The 13,907-nt window shown below is 42.7% G+C and overlaps 1 protein-coding gene across 2 annotated transcripts; it reads left to right on the forward strand.

Annotated features, from left to right (window-relative positions):
• The first annotated feature begins 427 nt into the window (after positions 1-427).
• On the forward strand, positions 428-11,344 carry LOC139577466 (tripartite motif-containing protein 16-like). 2 transcript variants are annotated; one of them, XM_071404485.1, is made up of 7 exons: positions 428-2,598; positions 3,022-3,117; positions 5,721-5,954; positions 6,767-6,926; positions 7,052-7,111; positions 7,348-7,418; positions 10,853-11,344. In XM_071404485.1, the coding sequence occupies exons 1-7, from the start codon at positions 2,209-2,211 to the stop codon at positions 10,892-10,894; spliced, it is 1,053 nt and encodes a 350-aa protein (XP_071260586.1). In that variant the 5' UTR covers positions 428-2,208; the 3' UTR covers positions 10,895-11,344. The 2 variants fall into 2 exon arrangements, with proteins under 2 accessions (XP_071260586.1, XP_071260585.1); XM_071404484.1 differs by lacking the exon at positions 10,853-11,344 and having other exon boundaries at positions 2,140-2,598; positions 7,348-9,252.
• Positions 11,345-13,907: the final 2,563 nt, after the last annotated feature.

Here is a 13,907-nt window from a genome sequence, read left to right on the forward strand (position 1 = left end):
AAGAGCAAGAAGGAGTGCTCCGTCTGGATCTTTTGACAATAGAGTTTACATTGATAGCATTGGAGTTCCAGGGGGGGTGCCTGATGAGTTCAAAGCTAGGAATCAGATATGGGCTGGCTTGAAATCAAGCATCTTCTGGTGGTCAACTCTCAATAAAAATGTAGATTGGATCAATTATATCTACTATAACCAACAGCGTTTCATCAACTATACTAGAGAGGCGAAAAAAAAAAGGTTAGCAGAACAAACAGCAGCAACTAGTTTGATGGTAATAGAATAGCATTGGATATGTTATTGGCTGAAAGGGTGGTGTGTGTGATATTCGGAGCAGAATGTTGTACATTCATCACTGATAACAGACGGATCAGTGACCAAGTATGTAAGTTGGAGTGGACTGACACCATCACCTCCTTCTACATGCTTTCATCTATTTGGCAGCAGTCATTGTTACATACAGTATAGAACACCGTCTTGAAGACATATCATTACATACAGTATAGAACACCATCTAGAAGACATATCATTACATACAGTATAGAACACCATCTAGAAGACAGAGACATATCATTACATACAGTATAGAACACCATCTAGAAGACAGAGACATATCATTACATACAGTATAGAACACCGTCTTGAAGACATATCATTACATACAGTATAGAACACCATCTAGAAGACATATCATTACATACAGTATAGAACACCATCTAGAAGACATATCATTACATACAGTATAGAACACCATCTAGAAGACATATCATTACATACAGTATAGAACACCGTCTTGAAGACATATCATTACATACAGTATAGAACACCATCTAGAAGACATATCATTACATACAGTATAGAACACCATCTAGAAGACATATCATTACATACAGTATAGAACACCATCTAGAAGACATATCATTACATACAGTATAGAACACCATCTAGAAGACATATCATTACATACAGTATAGAACACCATCTAGAAGACATATCATTACATACAGTATAGAACACCATCTAGAAGACATATCATTACATACAGTATAGAACACCGTCTTGAAGACATATCATTACATACAGTATAGAACACCATCTAGAAGACATATCATTACATACAGTATAGAACACCATCTAGAAGTCATATCATTACATACAGTATAGAACACCATCTAGAAGACATATCATTACATACAGTATAGAACACCATCTAGAAGACATATCATTACATACAGTATAGAACACCATCTAGAAGACATATCATTACATACAGTATAGAACACCATCTAGAAGACATATCATTACATACAGTATAGAACACCATCTAGAAGACATATCATTACATACAGTATAGAACACCATCTAGAAGACATATCATTACATACAGTATAGAACACCATCTAGAAGACATATCATTACATACAGTATAGAACACCATCTAGAAGACAGAGACATATCATTACATACAGTATAGAACACCATCTAGAAGACAGAGACATATCATTACATACAGTATATCCTAGATGACATGTATAAATCCTTACTTTATATTTGCTGTACCACTTTCCATGACAGTAGCCTTATTACTGGTTAGGGTTACCGCTGCTGGTACAGTGGAAGAATGAGGCATCACAGTACCTGTTACACCACTGTACTAACAGAACCAATTACACACCAATAAACACACTGTAATGTAAAGAGTTACATCATTCTCAATGATCAGTCTATACATCCAGTATTCATTTCACCTACAGTACATTGTATCCATTTCAAGTCCCCCCTCCCCCCATTGTAGCTAATTATCTAGAACACATTGTACAGTTTTACAACCACGTATGAGTTATTATGGACGCTTATAGTTAGTATCACAGCATATCAGTTTAAGACATTACAACATTCATTAAAAGCATTATAGATATGTACTTCATAGAAACTGTTACCCTTTATATATTCTAACCACTCTATTTCATTTATTCCATATTAAGGGTCCTAACCTGGGAACTAAAATATTTGTCTCCTCAACTTTGCCTGCAGTTTTCTCTCTCTCCCTCCCTTCCACAAACCCCTCCCTCTCTCACTCCCTCCTTCCCTCTAACCCCAGTCCTCTGGCAGAACCAGGAAGTCCCTCCCCTTCACAAACTCTCTCTTCTGAGGAAACGAAACTGATCAGAGTCTCTTTGTCGTCTGTCTGTGTGAGAGTGAACAACCGTCCAAATGGCTCAGCAAGGAGTTCTGCTGGAGAAACTGAAGAAGACAGGACTCCAGGCTGCTTCCCCTCCTGCTCTGTGCTATGCTGGACCTGGAGATGTGGCGTGTGATTTCTGCACTGGGACCAGAAAGCAGAAAGCCCTCATGTCCTGTCTGGTGTGTCTGGCCTCTTACTGTGAGACTCACCTCCAACCTCACTATGAATCTCCTGCTTTGAAGAAGCACAAGCTGGTCAAAGCCACTGCACAACTACAGGAGAAGATCTGCTCTCATCATGACAAACTGCTGGAGGTTTACTGTCGTACCGATCAGCAGTGTATCTGTCTGATGTGTACAATGGATGAACATAAAGGCCATGATACAGTGTCAGCTGCAGCAGAGAGGACTGAGAAACAGGTAATACCAGAACAACTTGTTGGTGACTGTCTGATAAACAAAGAATTAAAGATACAGTAGGAACTAAATCTGTTTGAATATTACAGAATTCAAATGTAATGGATCCACAAATATGAACACAAACCTTGAGTATATAGATATGTTGACCCAGATTCTCCAAATGTATCACCATTTTCTAAAGTCAAACACTATTATCATTCTGAATGGCCTTTTATGAGTCCAAAGTTCAGTCTCAACCCCTTGATACATGTAGGCCTACCATAAAAACTATAATCATTCACATAGCAACATAATATAATATTGTAAAGGGACTTCCTCAGGATTGTAGACCTTCCTCTCTATGGGTCCTATGTCACATTACTATACTATTGATTTACTGGACTAATAAAGCTTGATAGCTCATTGAAGAGTGATTCTCCACAGAGGCAGCTGGGGATGAGTCAGCAGAAGGTCCAGCAGAGATTCCAGGAGAGAGAGAAGGAGCTGAAGGAGCTCCAACAGGCTTTGGAGTCTTTCAAGGTGAGTATTGTTGACCAGAGGAGACACCATTTCACTTCTCTCCTCCAATCAGAGAGGGAGAGGGGTCCTTATCCAATCCTGTTGGGAACAGGCTGTCTGGACCCCTTTCAGAGAATAGACTGTTTAATGTAACTGACTGGGCTACCTCATCACATAACCATGACTGACTCATGTCGCCGATACATTAAAATGGAGCTGTCTCTCACTCTCAATTGAATTAAATTCATAGGGCTTTATTGGCATGGAAATATACGTTTACATTGCTAAAGCAAGTGAAATAAACCATAAACAAAAGTGAAATAAACAATCAGAAATGAACAGTAAACATTACACAACATTTATTTTCAAAAGAATAGAGACATTTCAAATGTTATAATTCAAGTGCAAACAGAGTGAGTTGTGGACCAGACTGAGTTCTGGAGGTGAAATGGAAATGAATGAGGGAGAGTTAAGTGAGGTAGAAGGTGTGGTGAAACAGGCTATAAATGACACAAATGATATCTAGTTAACGTTGTATTTAATGTAGTTTTACTATCTGTGCCAGGCTATAAATGACACAGATGATATCTAGATAACGTTGTATTTAATGTAGTTTTACTATCTGTGCCAGGCTATAAATGACACAAATGATATCTACATAACGTTGTATTTAATGTAGTTTTACTATCTGTGCCAGGCTATAAATGACACAAATGATATCTAGTTAACGTTGTATTTAATGTAGTTTTACTATCTGTGCCAGGCTATAAATGACACAAATTATATCTAGTTAACGTTGTATTTAATGTAGTTTTACTATCTGTACCAGGCTATAAATGACACAAATGATATCTAGTTAACTTTGTATTTAATGTAGTTTTACTATCTGTGCCAGGCTATAAATGACACAAATGATATCTAGTTAACGTTGTATTTAATGTACTTTTACTATCTGTGCCAGGCTATAAATGACACAAATGATATCTAGATAACGTTGTATTTAATGTAGTTTAACTATCTGTACCAGGCTATAAATGACACAGATGATATCTAGTTAACGTTGTATTTAATGTAGTTTTACTATCTGTTCCAGGCTATAAATGACACAGATGAAATCTAGTTAACGTTGTATTTAATGTAGTTTTACTATCTGTGCCAGGCTATAAATGAGACAGATATCGTAACATCAGACACATATCTTTTCATACTCAGTTGTTTTCATTCAGTAGCCGTTGTAAAACAGTTATCAGTAGGTCATGTGTAGAAAAGGTGACAGTGTTGATCACAGCTTTCTGCTTTCCATGTAGAGTTTTTGGCAAAAAACATTACATTTGATTATTTTGTCAGTAATGGCTGCAAAAATTGGAAAAAATCTTTGTTTATCTTTGTCAAACATGAGATGACACAAACACACAGAGACAGTGTTGTGGCATGGCAAAGCTACCAGGCAACTAGCAATCATGGGAACATTGGTCAGATTTTAACATCTGCCCATGCTAGTGATATGGCAGAGAGAAGGGAGTATCTGAGGAGAATTGTTGTGGTCACATCAATGTTAGGAAGACAGGGACTCTGTTTCCGTGACAATGATGAATCTAGTGAAAGCACAAATAGAGGGAACTTTCTAGAATGTATGGAGCTTTTGAAGGAGTTTGACCCTTTCTGGCAAAGGCACAAGACTCCATCAAATGCCACGTATCTCCAGAATTTAGTAGCAAATAGGAGGTTCACTTTGATGCGTCAGACAGGTGTTCTGTACCTGTCTGTCAAGGAGGGAGGAGAGTAGAGCAGGACCAAGAGGTGTTCTGTACCTGTCTGTCCAGGAGGGAGGAGAGTAGAGCAGGACCAAGAGGTGTTCTGTACCTGTCTGTCCAGGAGGGAGGAGAGTAGAGCAGGACCAAGAGGTGTTCTGTACCTGTCTGTCCAGGAGGGAGGAGAGTAGAGCAGGACCAAGAGGTGTTCTGTACCTGTCTGTCCAGGAGGGAGGAGAGTAGAGCAGGACCAAGAGGTGTTCTGTACCTGTCTGTCCAGGAGGGAGGAGAGTAGAGCAGGACCAAGAGGTGTTCTGTACCTGTCTGTCCAGGAGGGAGGAGAGTAGAGCAGGACCAAGAGGTGTTCTGTACCTGTCTGTCCAGGAGGGAGGAGAGTAGAGCAGGACCAAGAGGTGTTCTGTACCTGTCTGTCCAGGAGGGAGGAGAGTAGAGCAGGACCAAGAGGTGTAATGTACCTGTCTGTCCAGGAGGGAGGAGAGTAGAGCAGGACCAAGAGGTGTTCTGTACCTGTCTGTCCAGGAGGGAGGAGAGTAGAGCAGGACCAAGAGGTGTTCTGTACCTGTCTGTCCAGGAGGGGGGAGAGTAGAGCAGGACCAAGAGGTGTTCTGTACCTGTCTGTCCAGGAGGGAGGAGAGTAGAGCAGGACCAAGAGGTGTTCTGTACCTGTCTGTCCAGGAGGGAGGAGAGTAGAGCAGGACCAAGAGGTGTTCTGTACCTGTCTGTCCAGGAGGGGGGACAAGGCCTGGTGGACCTGGAGAGCAGGGTGGCAGCGTTCTGACTCAATGAGGTGCAGAGAGGCTACTGTACCTACTGTCTCTCTCTCTCTGTCTCTCTCTCGCTCTCTCTTAACAGCGCTTTGCACAGTCAGCAGTGGAGGACAGTGATCAGATCTTTACTGAGCTGATCCGCTCCATTGAGAGAAGGAGCTCTGAGGTGAAGGAGCTGATCAGAGCCCAAGAGAAGGCTCAAGTGAGTCAAGCTGAAGGACTCCTGGAGCAACTGAAGCAGGAGATAGCTGAGCTGAGGAAGAGAAGCACTGAGCTGGAGCAGCTCTCACACACAGAGGATCACATCCATTTCCTCCAGGTAACTAAACTTGTTACATGTCATATGAAATTAACTTCATGTGAAACTATTCATCTACATCATTATGTTGTCCTGTCTCTCTGTCCGTCCCTCTCTCTCCCTCTCTCTCTCTCTCGCTCTGTCCCTCCCTCTCTCTGTCCCTCTCTCTCTCTCTGTCCGTCCCTGTCTCTCTCTCTGTCCGTCCCTCTCTTTCTCTCTGTCCGTCCCTCTCTCTCTATCCGTCCTTCTCTCTCTGTCCGTCCCTCTCTCTCTCTGTCTGTCCCTCTCTCTCTCTGTCTGTCCCTCTCTCTCTCTCTGTCCGTCCCTCTCTCTCTCTCTCTGTCCGTCCCTCTCTCTCTCTCTCTGTCCGTCCCTCTCTCTCTCTGTTCGTCCCGCTCTCTCTCTCTGTTCGTCCCTCTCTCTCTCTGTCTGTCCCTCGCTTTCTCTCTGTTGTCCCTCTATCTCTCTGTTGGTCCCTCTGTCGGTCCATCTGGCTCTGTCCCTCTGTCTCTTTATCTCTGTCTCTCTCTTTCTCTACCTCTGTCTGTCTCTGTCCATCTCTGTCCCTCCCCCTCTTTGTCCTTCTCTGTCCCTCTCTCTCTCTCTGTCCCTCTCTGTCCCTCTCTCTCTCTCTCTGTCCCTCTCTCTCTCTGTCTCTCGCTTCCTCTCTCTCTCCCTCTCTCTCCGTCCCTCTCTCTCTCTGTCTGTCCCTATCTCTCTCTGTCCCTCTCTCTCTCTGTCTCTCGCTTCCTCTCTCCCTCTCCTCTCTCTCCGTCTCTCTCTCTCTCTCTCTCTCTCTCTCTCTCTCTCTCTCTCTCTCTCTCTCTCTCCAGAGTTATCAGTCTCTCTCCAGTATCAGTGTATCTTCAGACTTACCCAGCATCGTTGTCCGTCCTCTTCAGTACTTTGGAGATGTGAGTAAGACTGTGTCTGAACTGAGAGAGAAAATAGAAGACTTCCTTAAAGGAGAATGGACCAAGATCTCCACTACAGGTGTGTTGAAAACAATAAGAACATCAACTTTAGACCATTGAAAGTTCCCTACTAGTCATATACATGTGGAATATGGTCTGATGATAACATTCCCTCTCTCTGTCAATGTGTTTGTGTGTCTGTAGTGAATATAGTGGATGTTGTACTGCCTCCAGAGCCCAAGACCAGAGGACAGTTGTTACAATGTGAGTCTCTTTATTGTGAAGTAACTAACAGTCTCTTTTTACTGACACTCCTAACAATCCCTCTAGAAATATATAGCAATAGTAGATCTAATCAAAGACTGGGTATCTATCTGACTCCTCATATTTCTCTGATTTGATCTCTGCTGTGCTCTAATCAAAGACAGGGTAGATACAGTATCTGACTTAACTTATTGTTCTGACTCCCCTCATTGGTCTCTGCTCTGCTCTTCTCCCAGATTCCTGTCAGCTCACACTGGACCCAAACACAGCAAACACACGCCTCTCTCTGTCTAAAGGGAACAGAAAGGTGACCTATACAGACCAAGACCAACCATATCCTGACCATCCAGACAGATTCACCAACCAGTGGCAGGTTCTGTGTAGAGAGGGTCTGTCTGGACGCTGTTACTGGGAGGTGGAGTGGACTGATAATGTTGTTACAGCAGTCTCATATAAAGATATCAGCAGAACAGAGACAGATGGTGGATTTGGAAACAATGACAAGTCCTGGAGTTTACAGTACTATAGTGGTGGTTATTGTTTCAGACACAATAATGTTGAGACTAAAGTATCAGGCCCTCAGTCCTCCAGAGTAGGAGTGTACCTGGATCACAAGGCAGGTACTCTGTCCTTCTACAGTGTCTCTGACACAATGACCCTCCTCCACAGAGTCCAGACCACATTCACTCAGCCCCTCTATCCTGGGTTTATGCTCTATGGTACTGCTGAGCTGGTTAAACTGTAGTAGAGTCCACATAGATACTAGTCATGCTGGTGTAGTCTATAGCTGAGCTGGTTAAACTGTAGTAGGGTCCACATAGATACTAGTCATGCTGGTGTAGTCTATAGCTGAGCTGGTTAAACTGTAGTAGGGTCCACATAGATACTAGTCATGCTGGTGTAGTCTATAGCTGAGCTGGTTAAACTGTAGTAGGGTCCACATAGATACTAGTCATGCTGGTGTAGTCTATAGCTGAGCTGGTTAAACTGTAGTAGGGTCCACATAGATAATAGTCATGCTGGTGTAGTCTATAGCTGAGCTGGTTAAACTGTAGTAGGGTCCACATAGATAATAGTCATGCTGGTGTAGTCTATAGCTGAGCTGGTTAAACTGTAGTAGGGTCCACATAGATACTAGTCATGCTGGTGTAGTCTATAGCTGAGCTGGTTAAACTGTAGTAGGGTCCACATAGAGACTAGTCATGCTGGTGTAGTCTATAGCTGAGCTGGTTAAACTGTAGTAGGGTCCACATAGATACTAGTCATGCTGGTGTAGTCTATAGCTGAGCTGGTTAAACTGTAGTAGGGTCCACATAGATACTAGTCATGCTGGTGTAATCTATAGCTGAGCTGGTTAAACTGTAGTAGGGTCCACATAGATACTAGTCATGCTGGTGGTGATGGTCCCCAGGCGTGATGATTCATTCTGCTCTGTTTTATCTACAATGATTTAACTGATTTGATCTTCCGAAGATGTTATGAATTAAATTTCAATGTTTTCATATTTTTGTAATTGCAATGTTTTAATCTTGTACATTTCCATGAATCATTATGTCTGGTGTTGATGTATATTGGTTGTCATTCAGAACCATTGATATGTTTTCTCAGTTGGTTCTCTGTCTCTATGTAATTCTCCTCAGTATCATTGATCAGCTTGTTGGTCCTAATTGATGTGTTCTCTGTCACCTGGAGCTGCATGGAAAATGGTCCAGGAACTAAAGGACAATTCAGGACTAGTCAGCCCACTACAAGCTGGTGTCACTTACTTTCTACTAAACTATATGGACTGGTTTCCCAGACACAGATTAATCCTAGTCCTGGACTAAAAAGTATGTTCAATGTAGATGTCCAGGAAACCGTCCCTAAATGTGTCATCTTTCATCCTCCCATACTGCTCAGTCCAGCAACATTAAACCTGTCCAGCAGGTGGTGCTATTGACCAAACAATAAAACCAGCAGATATCTTGACTTGCCACTCAGTATATCAGTAATGTTCAGAATAGTACTTTAATATCATTGGAGATTGATGGTCTTTTTAATCCACTATCCAGAGTCAGGAACAGATGAAGTTAGGTCTGCTACTGTTCAGTGATTAAATATGATTTATGGTGATGGGAAATAATAAAAAACACTAAACTTCATCTAGTAATAGTTTTCCTTTGTTATTTATTCCAAGGTGTGTCTTTAACTTGTAAATGTATTGTGTGGAGGTGAGCTAGTGGTGTGGCTGATAGAATAGAATGAAAAGGGAGGATGGGAGGGGAAATGGGCAGATATATCAGACAGATGAGGGAGAGAGAGATTTCCATCCAGGAGTTAGTGTCTCTGTTCCAAATAGCTCCCTATTCCCTGCGTAGTGCACTAGGCTTCTTATAACCAGGTGTAAAGTAGTGTTGTAGATGTTAGATTGTTTCTCCCTGTCATTACAACATGACAATATGGTCATGACTTTAGTGGTTTCCTCCCCCTTTGTTTTTATTGTTATGTTGTTATGTGTGTTGTCAGGTTGTTCCTCTGTGTTCCTGATTGAAAATCCATTAACAATGAATCACAAACTAATGATATTCCAGTTGTGTTTAGACAACTTCATGTCTGACATCCCCCAGTTCTGTTCAGACCCATTGAACTGGGTCACATTCTGAATGGGGACTTGTATTGATAGTCCATACTGGACCTGACTGTGGTTAACCAGACTGGAGGGGTTCTGATCAGACCCATTGAACTGGGTCACATTCTGAATGGGGACTTGTATTGATAGTCCATACTGGACCTGACTGGTTAACCAGACTGGAGGGGTTCTGATCAGACCCATTGAACTGGGTCACATTCTGAATGGGGACTTGTATTGATAGTCCATACTGGACCTGACTGTGGTTAACCAGACTGGAGGGGTTCTGATCAGACCCATTGAACTGGGTCACATTCTGAATGGGGACTTGTATTGATAGTCCATACTGGACCTGACTGTGGTTAACCAGACTGGAGGGGTTCTGATCACATATTCCCTCATCTCCACAACTTTACCTGATGTTCTCTCTCTCTCTGTGTGTGTGTGTGTGTGTGTGTGTGTGTGTGTGTGTGGAAAGCAGACAACCTCAATATGGTTTCATTCCTGTAGTTATCAGAACACATGGGGTGTGTAACAATTATCTCTCCTTTCTAAGTGTGAACTTGTCCACTTCCCTTCATGGATTTAAAGGAAATGACTGGTATATGTAAACTCCCTCTACCCCATGTCAACACCAATCCAATGCTTTTACATTTGTGAGGAGTAGAGAAGGAAAGCTACATTTCACAACTCTTAGTACAAAGTCAAAACATGAAGCCCTCTCTAAGGACCCTCAGAGAGGTGGACATCAGAGAGATGGAGGCAGGCGGCAGGGAACTGTTGTATCTAATGAAGCCCTCTCTAAGGAGCCTCAGAGAGGTGGACATCAGAGAGATGGAGGCAGGCGGCAGGGAACTGTTGTATCTAATGAAGTCCATCGTCCTTGATCATGTGGTCAACAGAGGTCTTACCATGACAGAGGCCGACACATTAGTTCACCCCAATCTGAAAAGATCAACTGTCTATTCCATCATGAGAACATTTCACTAAGACAAACGGGAAGTCAGCAGGATGTGACCTATGCTTTACCTTTACATTTACAGGAAATGACATATTGTAATGCATGTCAACTAAACATGTTCCAGGATTGTTCCAGAATGATCTATTGACAGTAAACTCTGTTCTACCCTCAGAATAGACAGAAGACCCCATGGTGGTGGTCGTGTGCTGACTGACCAGCAGGAGTGGACAGTGGAGGAAATGGTGAGGGACAGGAATGATATACTGACCAGCAGGAGTGGACAGTGGAGGAAATGGTGAGGGACAGGAATGATATACTGACCAGCAGGAGTGGACAGTGGAGGAAATGGTGAGGGACAGGAATGATATACTGACCAGCAGGAGTGGACAGTGGAGGAAATGGTGAGGGACAGGAATGATATACTGACCAGCAGGAGTGGACAGTGGAGGAAATGGTGAGGGACGGGAATGATATACTGACCAGCAGGAGTGGACAGTGGAGGAAATGGTGAGGGACAGGAATGATATACTGACCAGCAGGAGTGGACAGTGGAGGAAATGGTGAGGGACGGGAATGATATACTGACCAGCAGGAGTGGACAGTGGAGGAAATGGTGAGGGACAGGAATGATATACTGACCAGCAGGAGTGGACAGTGGAGGAAATGGTGAGGGACAGGAATGATATACTGACCAGCAGGAGTGGACAGTGGAGGAAATGGTGAGGGACAGGAATGATATACTGACCAGCAGGAGTGGACAGTGGAGGAAATGGTGAGGGACAGGAATGATATACTGACCAGCAGGAGAGGACAGTGGAGGAAATGGTGAGGGACAGGAATGATATACTGACCAGCAGGAGTGGACAGTGGAGGAAATGGTGAGGGACAGGAATGATATACTGACCAGCAGGAGAGGACAGTGGAGGAAATGGTGAGGGACAGGAATGATATACTGACCAGCAGGAGTGGACAGTGGAGGAAATGGTGAGGGACAGGAATGATATACTGACCAGCAGGAGTGGACAGTGGAGGAAATGGTGAGGGACAGGAATGATATACTGACCAGCAGGAGTGGACAGTGAAGGAAATGGTGAGGGACAGGAATGATATACTGACCTGTCTGAAATGAAGCAGGCCATTGAGGAGACAGCACTATATACTGTATACTATTCAGGTACAGCACTATATACAGTATACTATTCAGGTACATCACTATATACTGTATACTATTCAGGTACAGCACTATATACAGTATACTATTCAGGTACATCACTATATACTGTAAATTATTCAGGTTCAGGTACAGCACTATATACTGTTACTCATAATGAACATGCTACTTCACAATATCATTTTGGAACTAAAAATAACTAATTGAAGTCTACAACAGTTTTCAGCTGACGGATGAAGAGCAAGCAGAACATGAACTATTAACCAGATGTATTTATGTCTCCCAGTAGAAACAAACAGATAATGAACTGGTATTAACCAGATGTATTTATGTCTCCAGTAGAAACAAACAGATAATGAACTGGTATTAACCAGATGTATTTATGTCTCCCAGTAGAAACAAACAGATAATGAACTGGTATTAACCAGATGTATTTATGTCTCCCAGAAGAAACAAGCAGATAATGAACTGGTATTAACCAGGTGTATTTATGTCTCCCAGAAGAAACAAACAGATAATGAACTGGTATTAACCAGATGTATTTATGTCTCCCAGTAGAAACAAACAGATAATGAACTGGTATTAACCAGATGTATTTATGTCTCCCAGTAGAAACAAGATATTTGAGAGGAATGTTTTCAACAGTAGATGTCAGAATGAAACAGAGACTGAGGAATTTATCATGGACTTGAAACTGAAATGTCAATTGTGTAATTTCAGTCAATTTGCGGACTTGCTGATACAGGATAATCGTCATGAGGTGAGCGACAAGGGGCTGAGAGACACGGGGCTGAGAGACAAGGGGCTGAGAGACAAGGGGCTGAGAGACAAGGGGCTTGTCACGTTCCTGACCTGTTTTCTGTTAGTTTTTGTATGTGTTAGTTGGTCAGGACGTGAGTGTGGGTGGGCAGTCTATGTTTTCTGTTTCTATGTTGGTTAATGGGTACCTGATATGGTTCTCAATTAGAGGCAGGTTGTTTTCATCTCCTCTGATTGTGAATCATATTAAGGTAGGTGGGGTCACATGGTTTGTCTCCTGTGTCTGTGTCTATGTTGCACCATACGGGACTGTTTCGTTCGTTCGTTCGTCGTTTTATGTAGTCATTTTCCTGTTCGTTCGTTCTGCGTTACATGTAAGTCCTTACGTTCAGGTTTGTCTACTCCGTTTGTTGTTTTGTTTAGTTTTAAGTGAAGTTCGTGTTTTCGTCTTTACTTTAATAAATATTATGTCAAATCACAAGTCTGCATTTTGGTTCGATCCCTGCTCCTCCTCTTCGTATGAAGAGGAGGAGGAACGCCATTACAAGGCTGAGCGACAAGGGGCTGAGCGACAAGGGGCTGAGAGACAAGGGGCTGAGAGACAAGTTACTTGGTGAGAATGAATTGACACTAGAAAGAGCAACACACATGTGTCAAGCTGGAGAAGTGACTCAGAGTCACATACAGTCAATGGACAGTGGTGTTCTTAGTGACTCAGAGTCACATACAGTCAATGGACAGTGGTGTTCTTAGTGACTCAGTATGTAAAGTGGACTATGTTAGCAAAGGAAGAGCTACAGATAAACGGCTAACTGCAGAGGACAGCAGCACAGTAAAGGGAACCAGCAGCAACTGTGGAGGAGGACACAGACCTCACCAGTTCCCAGCATATAGAAAACAGTGTTACAACTGTGGAGGAGAACACAGACCTCACCAGTACCCAGCATATAGACAACAGTGTTACAACTGTGGAGGAGGACACAGACCTCACCAGTACCCAGCATATAGAAAACAGTGTTACAACTGTGGAGGAGAACACAGACCTCACCAGTACCCAGCATATAGAAAACAGTGTTACAACTGTGGAGGAGAACACAGACCTCACCAGTACCCAGCATATAGAAAGCAGTGTTACAACTGTGGAGGAGGACACAGACCTCACCAGTACCCAGCAGATAGAAAACAGTGTTACAACTGTGGAGGAGAACACAGACCTCACCAGTACCCAGCATATAGAAAACAGTGTTACAACTGTGGAGGAGAACACAGACCTCACCAGTACCCAGCATATAGAAAA

The sequence above is a fragment of the Salvelinus alpinus genome, chromosome 6 (genome assembly GCF_045679555.1).
Source record: "Salvelinus alpinus chromosome 6, SLU_Salpinus.1, whole genome shotgun sequence".
Lineage (NCBI taxonomy): Eukaryota > Metazoa > Chordata > Actinopteri > Salmoniformes > Salmonidae > Salvelinus > Salvelinus alpinus.

Bases quoted from the DNA above. Each gene is read 5' to 3' on its own strand.
- LOC139577466 (XM_071404484.1), top strand. From the start codon at position 2,209: ATGGCTCAGCAAGGAGTTCTGCTGGAGAAACTGAAGAAGACAGGACTC. The intron at 5,955-6,766 runs GTAACTAAACTT...CTCTCTCTCCAG, and splicing joins ATCACATCCATTTCCTCCAG to AGTTATCAGTCTCTCTCCAG. The intron at 6,927-7,051 runs GTGTGTTGAAAA...GTGTGTCTGTAG, and splicing joins GACCAAGATCTCCACTACAG to TGAATATAGTGGATGTTGTA.